Source organism: Balaenoptera physalus, assembly GCF_965194825.1.
Source record: "Balaenoptera physalus genome assembly, chromosome: 1".
Lineage (NCBI taxonomy): Eukaryota > Metazoa > Chordata > Mammalia > Artiodactyla > Balaenopteridae > Balaenoptera > Balaenoptera physalus.
Window position 1 is genome coordinate 92,263,209 of NC_138882.1, and position 16,399 is coordinate 92,279,607.

General features: G+C 36.9%; 1 protein-coding gene across 1 annotated transcript in view; it reads left to right on the forward strand.

Moving 5' to 3' along the window:
• The window catches only part of SPAG17 (sperm associated antigen 17), a 352,647-nt gene that overhangs the window by 216,185 nt on the left and 120,063 nt on the right, over positions 1-16,399 (forward strand). The window contains exon 19 of the mRNA XM_082460586.1: positions 6,695-6,849. Within this exon, the coding sequence (XP_082316712.1) occupies positions 6,695-6,849 (155 nt within the window). The remainder of the gene's footprint in view (positions 1-6,694; positions 6,850-16,399) is intronic.

The window sequence follows — 16,399 nt, forward strand, 5'->3', positions numbered from 1 at the left end:
GTCGCTTTTACGTTTTATGCAAAAACCTGTACTCTTTTGTTTTATCTTTTTAATTTCCATTTTACTTTTATCAAAGTTTTACATCCACATATTTTTTTAACATCTTTATTGGAGTATAATTGCTTTACAGTGGTGTGTTACTTTCTGCTTTATAACAAAGTGAATTAGCTATACATATATCCCCATATCTCCTCCCTCTTGTGTCTCCCTCCCACCCTCCCTATCCCACCCCTCTATGTGGTCACAAAGCACCGAGCTGATCTCCCTGTGCTATGCAGCTGCTTCCCACTAGCTATCTGTTTTACATTTGGTAGTGTATATATGTCCATGCCACTCTCTCACTTCGTCTCAGCTTACCCTTCCCCCTCCCCATATCCTCAAGTTCATTCTCTACGTCTGTGTCTTTATTCCTGTCCTGCCCCTAGGTTCTTCAGAACCTTTTTTTTAGATTCCATATATATGTGTTAGCATACGGTATTTGTTTTCTCTTTCTGACTTACTTCACTCTGTATGACAGACTCTAGGTCCATCCACCTCACTACAAATAACTCAATTTCATTTTTTTTATGGCTGAGTAATATTCCATTGTATATATGTGCCACATCTTCTGTATCAATTCATCTGTTGATGGACACTTAGGTTGCTTCCATGTCCTGGCTATTGTAAATAGAGCTGCAATGAACATTGTGGTACATGACTCTTTTTGAATTATGGTTTTCTCAGGGTATATGCCCAGTAGTGGGATTGCTGGATCATATGGTAGTCCTATTTTTAGTTTTTTAAGGAACCTCCATACTGTTCTCCATAGTCATCCACATATTTTTAAAGCCAAAAAATTGTGTAAAGAGTCTTACGAAAAATAGCAGCTCCCTCCCACTCCCATGCCAAAATTCCCAGAGGTAAAAATCTTCAAGGTATTTACCTGTTTCTTTTGTTAGTTAATTGTCTCTAGTTTGGGGCATCATCATCAATTAACTCCTTCTTGAGAAAACAGCTTGCCCACCCCGCATATAACACACACTCAGACACATACACACACACACACATGCACATACACTCACTCATACACTCCTACACTCACAGCAGCATTTCTCCTTGCCATTCTCCAACACTGTTAACTATATGATAATTTTTGGTTAGATTTCAAGATTTACCTTATTTCAATTATATAAAAACTATTCACAACTGAACTGTATAGTATTCTATGATTACATTTCCTTTTCATTTGTTTAGTTTGTTATGCATTTATCATTACTACCCCCCAAATTCTCTACCAAAGAGTAAATCTCCTCTCAATACATTCAAACCTAACAGGTATTCTATCAATTTTGTTGTCTAAGCAATGTCTTTCCTGTGTGCTCTCAACCTCTGCTTGCTCTCTACTTGTCTTCTGGGTTCACAGGGTCACACATGAATAGGAATTTTGCCCAAGGAGGGACCAGGAACTGAGTCTCACCCATAACTGATTTAGAAGATATTTAGATAAAATTTGGGCCTTAGAGTTGATGCTGGAAAGGGTTAAAACTTTGAGGGATATTGGGGTTGGGTGAATATATTTTACATATGGGGAGGATATGAATTTGAGAGGCCACAGTGTGGATTGTTATGTGTTGAACAGTGTCCCTGAAAGGATTTTTTAGAATCCTTACATCCAGGACCTAAAAGTGTTACCTTATTTGGAATTAGGGTGTCTAAAAGATGTAATCAAGTTAGGATGAGGGCATTATGGTGAGCTCTAATCAAATATGACTGACGTCCTTGTAAGAAGAAGAAAATACCAAGTAAAGACAAAGACACACAGGGAGAATATTTTGTGACCAGAGAGGCGGAGATTAGAATGATGCAGATGTAAGCCAAAATACACCAAGGATTGATGGCCACTGCCAGAAGCTACAAAGCAGCAAAGAAAATTCTACCAATTTTCAGAGAAAGCCTGCTGCACAGCTGTGGTCCTGCGATCTCCCTTCACTATCATGGCCACATCCTTTGCCTCTATTTCCAGTTAGATACTCTGTCCTCTGAATCCCATGTTGTCCTCTCTCTTGGGTTACTCTCTTTTTGCAGGGGACCGTCTCTTCAAGTTGCTTCCATAAATTTTTGAGGCATTGGATGTTTGAAAGTATCTTAATTCTATCCTTACATTTGACTGCCAGTTTGGCTTTATATAAAATGCTAAGTTAAAAAATATTTTCCTTTGACATTTTGAAGGCATTCCTCAATAGTCTTTTAGCTTTCCAGATTGTCCTTGAGAAAAAACAATGAAATTCTGATTCCTGATCACTTGAGTCTGGTTTTTGTTTTTGTTTTTTTTTTCTTCCCTCTGTGAGGTTTTTAAGATTTTCTCTTTGTTCCAGTGTTCTGGATTTCCTGTTGATGTGCCTTGGTGTGTGGTTCTATTCCTCATATTGTACTGGGGAGCCCAGTATAATCCAGAGGCTCCTGTCTTTATATTCTGGGAAATGTTATACAATCATCACTCTAATAATCATCTCCCCTCTGTTTTCTTTAGTCTTTCTTCCTGAAACTCCTATTATTCTGGTGTTGGACTTCCTGGACTGAACTTCCAGTTTCTTTACCTTTTACCTCCTAGTTTACAACACCTTTTCTTCTTATTCTGGAAATATGGCTCTGCTCTCATTCAATTTTTCTATTGCGTCTTCTGTGTCTGTTGTTATAATGTTAATTTCCTAAAGTTCTATTTATAATTAAAAATTACCTTTATAGAGCATACTGTTCACATTCCCTGGTACCATATCTTCTCTTATCTCTATGAGGATATTAAAGTCCTTTGAAGTCATAGTGTCTTCTCCCTGCATTGTCTCTTTTCCTCAAATTTTTTTTTAAATTTTTTGTTCTTTTGGGGAGAGGAGGGGAGATCTTCATTTTTCATATTGGAGAATAATATCTAGTGATATTTGCCTCTTTGTTCATATTAATAATGACATACTAAAAATATGATAGGAAGTGCTACCTGAGGTCAGGGTGGGGGGAAGTTGTCAATAACTGGACTTCGTTGTTGGGTGATTTGGCTGGGGGGTTTTCTTGGGAGACCCATCAGTGTTGATGTATTGAGTTCTGTACTCTTGGGCCATTTAGAGTCTCCAGGAAAAAAAGAAAAATCTAATCTCCTGTCTTCAAGATATAACTTACCAGTAGGGTTTTAGGAGCTGAGTGATAGAGGGAAAGAGTTTAAGGTGTCTTCCCACTCAGCCTCCAGATCTGCGTTGTACAATGTGGTAACCACTAGTCACATGTAGCTTCTGAGTACTTGAAATGTTGCGAGTTAAAGTGAGATGGGCTCTAAGTAGGCTATACACTACATAAGTATAGCTATATAAACGCTATGCACACCAGATTTCAAGGATTTAGTTGAAAAAGAAGGTGATACATTTCATTAGCAATTTTTACATTGATTACATATTGAAATGATAATATATTTTTGACATATTAGGTTAAATAAAATATACAGTTATAATTTTACCTTTTTTTAACTTTTAAAATATGGCTACTATAAAATTTTATATTACACACATGGCTCACATTTGTGGCTTACCTTATATTTCTCTTGGACCATGCCAATTTAGACTTTTACAGAATTCTCTTTTTTCTGTGGTATAGGTCCCCTTCAGTGGTGGCTAGGGTCCCTCTTCTTAGAATCCACAGGGTCGGTCACCTTCTGTTGGTAATAATCCTCCCTTCTGCTGAGGTGGGAGATGGACAGTCCCCCGGCTGCTCAGAACTGTTGAGGCTTCTTAAAAGACTTTAATCTTCCTATTTTCAATGCCACTTTCACTCCACTTTCAGAGGTACCTCACTCTGCCATTTCTTGAGCCTTTCTGTATTTCTGCACACAAATAAAGTTCCGTCTGGTCTCTCTTAAAACTACTCTTAGGATTTGGCTTTCCATGTTCTGCTAAATCAGTTACCACTTATCCTTCTGCTTTCTAGCTTCTAAAATGCTGTTGCTTTTGTCTCCTCTTCTGTGGCCTTCAACTTCATGATATTAAAACTCAAAATTTTTACAGTTCCTTTACTGAGGGGTGAGGGAGTACATGTGTTTAATCTTCCATTTTTAACTGGAAGTTCACTTCAGACTTTATTTCAGTTTAGCTCTGTCCTTCCCACTCCATGAAGCTTCACTTTTCAAGGTCACACATAATTGTCCTGCCAAACCTAAATGAACACTTACCTCTGTTCATCTTCCTTGACCTTTTCATCACAAAGCTGATCAATTCCCTGTGAAACACTCTTCACTCTTGGTTTCCAAGACACCATACTGGATTCCTCCTCAGTGCTCCATTTGGAATTTTGTCGAATACTTCTCCTCCACCTAATATCTAAATATTGAAGTGCCTCAAGTCTCAGTCCTGAATTGTCTTCTTTCCTCTGTAAACATTCTTTTAATGATATCATCTATTATATATGTCTAACCCTAATGACTCATAAAATTTTATCTTCCAAATTATCTCTATCTTGAGCTCCACATTAGTGTACCTACCTCTAAATTCCACTTGAATTTCTGATAGGCCTCTTAAATATTTAGTGTCCCACATGAAGCAGATAATTTTCCCACCTTAAGCATGTTTCTCCCCTCATCCATCTCAGAAAATGTCGCCATCAAGCCAGAAGGTTAAGAGTCATTCCTTACTTCAGCTTTTCCTTTGTCCTGCATGTCTGATCCATCAAGTTTCGAGGGTATAACCTCAAAATATATCTTCAAGCTCTCCACCATCTCCACTGCTGCTACTTTAATTCAAGTACCATCCTCTCCATCTACTGTAATATCCTCCTAGTCATCAACCTGCTCCACTCTTGGTCCATGCCAATCCATTCTGTCCATATCAGATGTTCCATCAATTTCATCTTCTTAGACACACATCTCTGAACTCCAGAATTCTCTAGAAAAATCTTAATCAGATTTTGGAGAAGAATCTTACCTATCTTGTTCATTTTGTTTTTCTAGAACCTACATGGTGCCTGGCACATAGTAGGTCTTCATTTTTAATGAAAAAAGTAGTTAATGAGAACAACAATATTAATGCAGAATAATAGGTAAAAGCCAAGGTTTTAAAATTTATTTTATTGGAGTATAGTTGATTTACAGTTTTGTGGCCATGTTTCTAAAAAGGACAGGAAATACATTGTATGAAAGCTTATCAAATATTAAGAACAACTACAGCTCTGAGAAACTTAGTGCTATTAGCAAACAAAACGCAGTAATTTATAAAAAAAAATATATAACATAATGTACAATTTGGATTTTCACAGCAATGTAAGGTTGAACACTAGAATATCTATTAATAAAATTTAGCACTTTAACAGATTAAAGAATAAAAAAGAACACCTAAATTGATGCAGAAAGATCATTTGATATGATTTAATAGTCACTAATGATTAAGAACTCAGAGCAAACTTGTAACAGGAGGAACTTTTCTAACCTAATAAGGAGTATTAGGTTACATAAACCCTACGGCAAAAAACAAAAACAAAAACATACTTAATAGATGTCTACCCCAGCAGTCAAAGTAAATGTGAAAACACAAAGATTGTGGAGCTCTCTAATACAAGGAAGAATACACGTTCATCAGAAATAAAAATATTTGTTTTTTGGACTTAAAATATGAAAGGAATTTGCCAAAAAAGTAAAGTAATGGATAGCACCCCACATAGCAAAATTTTTTTAACACAAAAATATTTACCGCATGTGTGTTTCTTGTATTGGCTCTCAGGGAACAGATGTAAAAATTTAAATTCCACTTCATAAAGACACTCATAGAGGGGACTAGATTGGGGAAGTACATGTATTATTTTAGTTATGCTACCAGTGTAAAATTGAAAGCAAAAGTGAAACAGTCCTTTCCTGACCTAATATGCAATTCCATGCCTTCAGATCATCCGAAAGGTAGAGAACAGAAAGCTGCCGCCACTGAATTGATATGGACAAGGAAAGCAAAAACAAAAACCCACAGCTGTCTAATTGCTTTCCCTATGCACATATTTTTTTATGTTGATTGGCATAAGGAAAAGGCAACAGGACAGCGAGCTGCCTACTCTGCCCCTCTGTTTCTGGCTGCAATTGCAATGCTGAAGATAGAATGTTTTGGAAAGGGCCAGGGATAGAAGTCGTGTAGAAACAATATGTATCAAGAGGACCACTCACAGCATGTCTCTGTACTACAGCGTGGTGTAGTGGAGAGCACTGTGTGGAATGTGAAATGTGACATGTAGAGTCCAAAGACTAGTATGAGCCCTGGCACCAGAACTTAGGGACTCCATATTCTTGGACAAGTATCTTATCCCCTCTTGGCCACAACTGATGCTGAAAAATGCAGCTTTTAATATTTTGAAATGGAAAAAATAATCATACCTATTTATCTGGAGCTTTTATGATGACAAAATGAAATGATCTATATGAAGGCATGGAAAACGTTAAATAAATAACTCCTAGACTTAATTATTATTTCCCAGCGTTAATGAAGAACACTTGAGCAAATGCCTCTATGCCTGGAGCCTAGGATTTGTTTTTCTTTAAAAGTTGGTAAAATGCTCCTGAAAACGTCTGCCATCTATGCTCTCACCTTGACTAACATCATGGAGATAAGTGGAGGAAAAGAAGGGGGCAGAGAAATGCCCTAGCAGGAGACCTTTCTCTTGGGAAAAAAAGACACAACAATGGATTTGTTTTGATTTTCAGGTTCTTCAAGAAGCCAATGAGCAATACAGGTGTATTGATTCTTATTACCACACCCAAGATAACTCTTTACTGTTGGTCTTTCATAATCCAATGAATTTGCAACGTCTGCACTGTGAACATTGGAACATTGCTCTTCACTCTAATGTTGGATTCAGGTAACCAACTTAGATAGTTTGGTTAGTTAGTTGTCTTAACTTAGTTTGTTAGTTACCTAGTTTTTAGTTCTTATAGCCTAAGCTGGCTGGTTCAACTTGATAAAAACATTTGTGTGATACTGTAGATTCAATTCAGCTCACCAAGTTGAATGTGTGTGCCAGGCACTGTGATAGGCATTGAAACTATCTCCCTGAGGAAGACAGACGTCATTCCCTATCCCATTGAATCTAGTGGGGATATTATTAAATTACATTTGATTCATTTAGACTCCAGTAAAACAGCCTCTGAAAGATTTAAAGTAGGAACTACAACAAATGACATTCCACATGCTGGTTTGTGGTAACTCCACTTGATCTAGGGAAGACTCAAAAGTAGGGCAGCTGAGTGACACATGCAGTCAGGTTCCCAGCAAACTGAGCCTCTAGAAATCAGTGATTTTTTTTCTTCCCAGATCCTTATTCCATTGCTAACTTAAAAATTTGCTTTCTCTTCTTATTAATAATGAGGACTTTTAATTACTTTTCAATACTAGTTAATGTATATTCAGTATTTGTTATTTGTATAGAATTGTTTGAGTCCTAAGGGATACAGAAAGATAGAGAGTACGAACATGGTCTTATAGAATAATTGGGGAAATAGGTTGTGTGCATACATATATGCATACACGGGAACACACATTTTAAAGTCATGAGATGATTTTTCAAAATTAAGGCACACAACAGATGTACCAAGCTAATATCTTAAACTGTGCTTTTCTTTGTTTTGTTTCTCATTCCAGTAATTATACTTTTCATTTCTTTGCCGACTAGGACTTCCAATACAATTTTGAGAACATCCTTGTCTTGCTCTAGGTTTTGAATATTCATCTATTAAGTATGTTTTTGCTTTTGTTTTTCTGCTGTAGGATTTATGTAAATACTCCTTATTAGGTTAGAAAAGTTCCTCCTGTTACTAGTTTGCTCTGAGTTCTTAATCATAAGTGACTATTAAATCATATCAAATGATTTTTCTGCATCAATTTAGGTGTTCTTTTTTATTCGTTAAAGTGCTAAATTTTATTAATAGATATTCTAGTGTTCAACCTTATTCCTGTGAAAATCCAATTTGTCCATTATGTTATCTTTTTTTATAAATTACTGCATTAGGTTTGCTAATAGATTATTTACAATATTTGGATCTGTATTCGTGGGTAAGACTCAGCTATAATTTTCCCTTCTTTAAACGTTCTTGTCTGGCTTTCATATTGGGATTTTATTAGCCTCGTAAATTAATGGGCAGATGTTCTCCTTTTTCATTTCTATATTTTGATTTTCTGAATGAGTTTGTGCAAGACTAAGGTATATGTTCCTTTGGCATTTGGTAAAACTTCCAAATAAGAACATCTGGACCTGGGACAATGTTTAATTACTGATACAACGTCTGTCATGGTTATTAGACTCTTTGGGTTTTCTATTTACTTATTTACTTATTTACTTATTCATTTATTTATTTTAACATCTTTATTGGAGTATAATTGCTTTACAATTGTGTGTTAGTTTCTGCTTTATAACAAAGTGAATCAGCTATACATATACATATATCCCCATATCTCCTCCCTCTTGCATCTCCCTTCCACCCTCCCTACCCCACCCCTCTAGGTGGTCACAAAGCACCGAGTTGATCTCCCTGTGCTATGCAACTGCTTCCCACTAGCTATCTATTTTACATTTGGTAGTGTGTATATGTCAATGCCACTCTCTCACTTCATCTCAGCTTACCCTTCCCCCTCTCTGTGTCCTCAAGTCCATTCTCTACATCGGAGTTTTTGTTCCTGTCCTGCCTCTAGGTTCTTCAGAACCTCTTTATTTTTTTAGATTCCATATATATGTGTTAGCATACGGTATTTGTTTTTCTCTTTCTGATTTACTTCACTCTGTATGACAGACTCTAGGTCCATCCACCTCACTACAAATAACTCAGTTTCGTTTCTTTTTATGGCTGAGTAATATTCCATTCTATATATATGTGCCACATCTTCTTTATCCATTCATCTGTCAATGGACACTTAGCTTGCTTCCATGTCCTGGCTATTGTAAATAGTGCTGCAATGAACTTATGGTACATGTCTCTTTTTATTTTATTTTATTTTATTTACTTTTTTAAATAAATTTATTTATTTTATTTATTTATTTTTGGCTGTGTTGGGTCTTCGTTGCTGGGTGCAGGCTTTCTCTAGTTGCGGCGAGCAGGGGCTACTCTTCGTTGCGGTGCGCGGGCTTCTTATTGCGGTGGCTTCTCTTGTTGTGGAGCATGGACTCTAGGCATGCGGGCTTCAGTAGTTGTGGCACGTTGGCTCAGTAATTGTTGCTCACGGGCTCTAGAGAACAGGCTCAGTAGTTGTGGTGCACGGGCTTATTTGCTCTGCGGCATGTGGCATCTTCCCGGACCAGGGCTCGAACCCGTATCCCCTGCATTGGCAGGCAGGTTCTTAACCACAGCGCCATCAAGGAAGCCCTACATGTCTCTTTTTGAATTATGGTTTTCTCAGTGTATATGCCCAGTAGTGGGATTCCTGGGTCATATGGTAGTTCTATTTTTAGTTTTTTAAGGAACCTCCATACTGTTCTCCATAGTGGCTGTATCAATTTACATTCCCACCAACAATGCAAGAGGATTCCCTTTTCTCCACACCCTCTCCAGCATTTATTGTTTGTAGATTTTTTGATGATGGCCATTCTGACTGGTATAAGGTGATACCTCACTGTAGTTTTGATTTGCATTTCTTTAATGATCAGTGATGTTGAGCATCCTTTCATGTGTTTGTTGGCAATCTATATATCTTCTATGGAGAAATGTCTGTTTAGGTCATCTGCCCATTTTTGGATTGGGTTGTTTGTTTTACTGATATTGAGCTGCATGAGCTGCTTGTATATTTTGGAGATTAATCCTTTGTCAGTTGCTTCATTTGTAAATATTTTCTCCCATTTTAAGGGTTGTCTTTTCATCTTGTTTCTGGTTTCCTTTGCTGTGCAAAAGCTTTTAAGTTTCATCAGGTCCCATTTGTTTATTTTTGTTTTTAGTTCCATTTCTCTAGGAGGTGGGTCAAAAAGGACCTTGCTGTGATTTATGTCATAGAGTGTTCTGCCTATGTTTTCCTCTAAGAGTTTGATAGTGTCTGGCCTTACATTTAGGTCTTTAATCCATTTTGAGTTGGCTTTTGTGTACGGTGTTAGGGAGTGTTCTAATTTCATTCTTTTACATATAGCTGTCCAGTTTTCCCAGCACCACTTATTGAAGAGACTGTCTTTTCTTCATTGTATATTCTTGCCTCCTTTATCAAACATAAGGTGACTATATGTGCATGGGTTTCTCTCTGGGCTTTCTAGCCTGTTCCATTGATCTATATTTGTTTTTGTGCCAGTACCATACTGTCTTGATTACTGTAGCTTTGTAGTACAGCCTGAAGTCTGGCAGCCTGATTCCTCCAGCTCCATTTTACTTTCTCAAGATTGCTTTGGCTATTCGGGGTCTTTTGTGTCTCCAAACAAATTGTGATATTTTTTCTTCTAGTTCTGTGAAAAATGCCATTTGTAATTTGATAGGGGTTGCATTGACTCTGTAGATTGCTTTGGGTAGTATAGTCATTTTCACAATGTTGATTCTTCCAGTCCAAGAGTATGGTATATCTCTCCATCTGTTTGTATCATCTTTAATTTCTTTCATCAGTGTCTTATAGTTTTCTGCTATAGGTCTTTTTCCTCCTTAGGTAGGTTTATTCCTGGGTATTTTGTTCTTTTTGTTGCAGTGGTAAATGGGAGCGTTTCCTTAATTTCTCTTTCAGATTTTTCATCATTAGTGTATACGAATGCAAGAGATTTCTGTGCATTAATTTTGTACCCTGCTACTTTACCATATTCATTGATTAGCTCTAGTAGTTTTTGGTAACATCTTTAGGATGCTCTATATATAGTATCATGTCCTCTGCAAACAGTGACAGCTTTACTTCTTCTTTTCCAATATGGATTCCTTTTATTTCATTTTCTTCTCTGATTGCTGTGGCTAAAACTTCCAAACTATGTTGAATAATAGTGATGAGAGTGGGCAACCTTGTTCCTAATCTTAGTGGAAATGGTTTCAGTTTTTTACCATTGAGAATGATGTTGGCTGTGGGTTTGTCATATATGGCCTTTATTATGTTGATGTAAGTTCCCTCTATGACTACTTTCTGGAGAGTTTTTATCATAAATCGGTGTTGAATTTTGTCGAAAGCTTTTTCTGCATCTATTGAGATTATCATATGGTTTTCGTCTTTCAATTTGTTAATATGGTGTATCACATTGATTGATTTGCGCATATTAAAGAATCCTTGCATTTCTGGGATAAACCCCACTTGATCATGGTGTATGATCTTTTTAATGTGCTGCTGGATTCTGTTTGCTAGTATTTTGTTGAGGATTTTTGCATCTATGTTCATCAGTGATATTGGCCTGTAGTTTTTTTTTTTTTGTAACATCTGTGTCTGGTTTTGGTATCAGGGTGATTGTGGTCTTGTAGAATGAGTTAGGGAGTCTTCCTCCCTCTGCTATTTTTTGGAAGAATTGGAGAAGGATGGGTGTTAGCTCTTCTCTAAATATTTTATAGAATTCGCCTGTGAAGCCATCTGGTCCTGGGCTTTTGTTTGTTGGAAGATTTTTAATCACAGTTTCAATTTCAGTGCTTGTGATCGGTCTGTTTATATTTTCTATTTCTTCCTCGTTTAGTCTCGGAAGGTTGTGCTTTTCTAAGAATTGGTCCATTTCTTCCAGGTTGTCCATTTTATTGGCATATAGATGTTTGTAGTAATCTCTCATGATCCTTTGTATTTCTGCAGTGTCAGTTGTTACTTCTCCTTTTTCATTTCTAATTATGTTGATTTGAATCTTCTTCCTCTTTTTCTTGATGAGTCTGGCTAATGGTTTATCAATTTTGTTTATCTGCTCAAAGAACCAGCTTTTAGTTTTATTGATCTTTGTAATTGTTTTCTTCATCTCTTTTTCATTTATTTCTGATCTGATAGTTATGATTTCTTTCCTTCTGCTAAGTTTAGGGTTTTTGTTCTTCTTTCTCTAATTACTTTAGATGTAAGTTTAGGTTGTTTATTTGAGATGTTTCTTTTTTCTTGAGGTAAGATTGTATTGCTATAAACTTCCCTCTTAGAACTACTTTTGCTGCATCCCATAGGTTTTGGGTAATCATGTTTTCATTGTCCTTTGTTTCTAGGTATTTTTTGATTTCGTCTTTGATTTCTTTAGTGATCTCCTGGTTATTTTGTTTAGCCTCCATGTGTTTGTATTTTTTACAGTTTCTTTTCCTGTAATTGATATCTAGTCTCATAGCGTTGTGGTCAGAAAAGATACGTGAAACGATTTCAGTTTTCGTAAATTTACCAAGGCTTGATTTGTGACCCAAGATATGATCTATCCTGGAGAATGCTCCATGAGCTCTTGAGAAGAAAGTGTATTCTGTTGTTTTTGGATACAATGTCCTATAAATATCAATTAAGTCCATCTTGTTTAAGGTGTCATTTAAAGCTTGTTTTTCCTTATTTATTTTCATTTTGCTTGATCTGTCCATTGGTGAAAGTGGGGTGTTAAAGTCCCCTACTATGATTGTGCTCCTGTCAAATTCCCCTTTTATGGCTGTTAGCATTTGCCTTATGTATTGAGGTACTGCTATGTTGGGTGCATAAATATTTACAATTGTTATTATATCTTCTTCTTGGATTGGTCCCTTGATCATTATGTAGTGTCCTTCTTTTTCTCTTGTAATAGTCTTTATGTTAAAGTGTACTTTTTCTTATATGAGAATTGCTACTCCACCTTTCTTTTGATTTCCATTTGCATGGAATATCTGTTTCCATCCCCTCCCTTTCAGTCTATATGTTTCCTTAGGTCTGAAATGGTCTCTTGTAGACAACATATATACGGGTCTTGTTTTTGTATCCATTCAGCCAGTGTGTGTCTTTTGGTTAGAGCATTTAATCCATTTACATTTAAGGTAATTATCGATATGTATGTTCCTATTACCATTTTCATACTTGTTTTGTTTTGTTTATGTAGGACTTTTCCTTCTCTTGTGTTTCCTGCCTAGAGAAGTTCCTTCAGCATTTGTTGTAAAGCTGGTTTGGTGGTGCTGAATTCTCTTAGGTTTTGCTTGTCTGAAAAGGTTTTAATTTCTCCGTGCAATCTGAATGAGATCCTTGCTGGGTAGAGTCATCTTGGTTGTTGGTTTTTCCCTTTCATCACTTTAAATATGTCCTGCCACTACCTTCTGGCTTGCAGAGTTTCTGCTGTAAGATCAGCTCTTAACCTTATGGGGATTCCTTTGTATGTTATTTGTTGTTTTTCCCTTGCTGCTTTTAATATTTTTTCTTTGTATTTAATTTTTGATAGTTTGATTAATATGTGTCTTGGCGTGTTTCTCCTTGAATTTATCTTGTATGGGACTTTCTGTACTTCCTGGACTTGATTGACTATTTCCTTTCCCATATTAGGGAAGTTTTCAACTATGGTCTCTTCAAATATTTTCTCAGTCCCTTTCTTTTTCTCTTCTTCTTCTGAGACCCCTATAATTCGAATGTTGGTGCATTTAATGTTGTCCAGAGGTCTCTAAGACTGTCCTCAATTCTTTTCATTCTTTTTTCTTTATTCTGCTCTGCAGTAGTTTTTTCCACTATTTTATCTTCCAGGTCACTTATCCATTCTTCTGCCTCAGTTATTCTGCTATTGATTCCTTCTAGAGAATTTTTCATTTCATTTATTGTGGTGTTCATCATTATTTGTTTGCTCTTTAGTTCTTCTACGTCCTTGTTAAATGATTCTTGTATTTTTCTCCATTCTATTTCCAAGATTTTTTATCATCTTTACTATCATTACTCTGAATTCTTTTTCAGGTAGACTGCCTATTTCCTCTTCATTTGTTTGGTCTGGTGGGTTTTTACCTTGCTCCTTCATCTGCTGTGTGTTTCTCTGTCTTCTCATTTTTCTTAACTTACTGTGTTTGAGGTCTCCTTTTCGCAGGCTGCAGGTTCATAGTTCCTGTTGTTTATGGTGTCTGCCCCCAGTGGCTAAGGTTGGTTCAGTGGGTTGTGTGGGCTTCCTGGTGGAGTAGACTAGTACATGTGTTCTGGTGGATTAAGTTGGATCTTGTCTTTCTGGTGGGCAGGACAACATCTGGTGGTGTGTTTTGGGGTGTCTGTGAACTCAATATGATTTTAGGCAGCCTCTCTGCTAATGAGTGGGGTTGTGTTCCCATCTTGCTAGCTGTTTGGCGTGGGATGTCCAACACTGGAGTTTGCTGGTCGTTGATTGGAGCTGGGTCTTAGCATTGAGATGGAGATCTCTGGGAGAGCTCTCACCGATTGGTATTATGTGGGGCCAGGAGGCCTGTGGTGGTTCAGTGTCCTGAACTTGGCTCTCACACCTCAGAGGGTCAGGCCTGACACCCAGCCGGAGCACCAAGACCCTGTCAGCCACACGGCTGGAGTGCCTTCAGAGTTGGAGAAGCTGGCTTGCAGTGTCTCTCCTTCTGCGCTGCACATTAGAATCAGCTGCTGCTTCTTTGTTTTGCCCCAAAGGCAGTGTTCCACAGAGAAAAACAATAGCCTTGAAAATAGTCACAGCTCTGAGATGGCTTTTTTTTCCTTTGTGCTTAGTCAGGTTTCCCTTGCTCACGGGGGGCCACGTGCAGAGGCCTTGCACCCAGCTCTTCCGACCAGAGTTCCTAGTGCCGAATGGCTGCCACCAACACTTCAGCTCAGGCGGGCCATCTGTAGAAGTGAGACAAAAGACACTGCATCCAAGATGGCAGCCAGGGGCCGTGTCTTACCATTAAATTTATAAACACACATTTTTACTTCAGGATTAATCCCTTTCCTTCCTTTTGTTAAATTCAATTTTCTTAGTTCATTCTTAGCATGTGATTTTTTAAAGTCATACATTGTATTTATATTCTTCTAGAAGTTACACTTATCCTTTTAAATCACATATTTAAACATTTTTATATAATAGCTAGGGTTAAAGAATATTAATATCATTTCACAGAAAATGTTAAAATCTTTAACATATTTTCACTTACTCCCAACAAATCTCCTACCTCCCATTTAGAAATTGCCGAAAAATTTTATTTCCAATTGTAAAGTAATATTTTTTAATCATAAATAAGTGGCATACATAGTTACCTACATTTAATTGTAAGTATTATTATTTCTCGACTCTTACTTATATCCCGTGTTGTCTTGGATGTTTTTTCTTAACGCAGCTGGAATACATTTGTGAGTAATTCTTTCAGAAAGTATCTGTGGGTGGCAAATTTCCTGAATCATTGAATGCTAAAATATTCCTTATTTTGTTATTTCATTTGAAATATACATATCTGTGTTCTCTCATCACAGATTAGTACTAATGATTCTGGGTTTTGTTTGAAATGCAGACTTATTGAAAGGTCCTGAGCATAAGAGAGACATGATATGACTTAAGGATGAAAGGGATCTTCCTACTCGCTCTCTCTAGAATAGACTACAGGGGGTCGAGGGTAGGAACAAGGAGACTTGTTGGGAGTCTATGGCAGCAATCCTAGCAAAAGGTGGTAGTGACAGACCAGGACGATAGTGGTAAAGGGAGTGAGAAGTGATCAGATTCTGAATGTATTTCAAATATGTTTTAAAAAATCATTTGGATTTCCTGGCATATTGGAAGAAGAACATGAGAAACAAGAGTAGTCAAAGATAACTTCAGGGTATTTGACCTATTCAACACAACCTGATGACAAGTGCAGACTTGCCATCAGCTAAGAGGCCAAAGGGCTTGATGAGCAGTTTGGAGTGGAAGATCAGGAGTTTGATTTGGGGCATGTTGAGTTTGAGATATCTTTTACCTTCCAAATGAAGATGTTGTATAACCATAGTTCATAGTCTACAATTTTCAGTTGATTTCTTTCTCTTTTTTTTAGGCAAATAAGGTATTGTATTATTAAATTTTTTATTATTTTTAAGTTAATTTTTATTGGAGTATAGTTGCTTTACCATGTTGTGTTACTTTCTGCTGTAGAGCAAAATGAATCAGCTATACATATACATATATCCCCTCTTTTTTTGGATTTCCTTCCCATTTAGGTCACCACAGTGCATTAAGTAGAGTTCCCTGTGCTATACAGTATGTTCTCATTAGTTGTCTATTTTATATCTAGTATCAATAGTGTATATGTGTCAATCCCAATCTCCCAGTTCCTCCCACCCCATCCCTTTCTCCCTTGGTATCCATACATTTGTTCTCTATGTCTGTGTCTCTATTTCTGCTTTGCAAATAAGATCATCTATACCATTTTTCTAGATTCCATATATATGCATTAATATATGATATTTGTTTCTCTCTTTCTGACTTTGGTCTGTATGATACTCTCTATGTCTATCAACATCTCTATAAATGACCAGTTTTGTTCCTTTTTATGGCTGAGTAATATTCCAGTGTATATATGTACCACATCTTCTTCATCCATTTCTCTGTTGATGGACATTTAGGTTGCTTCCATGTC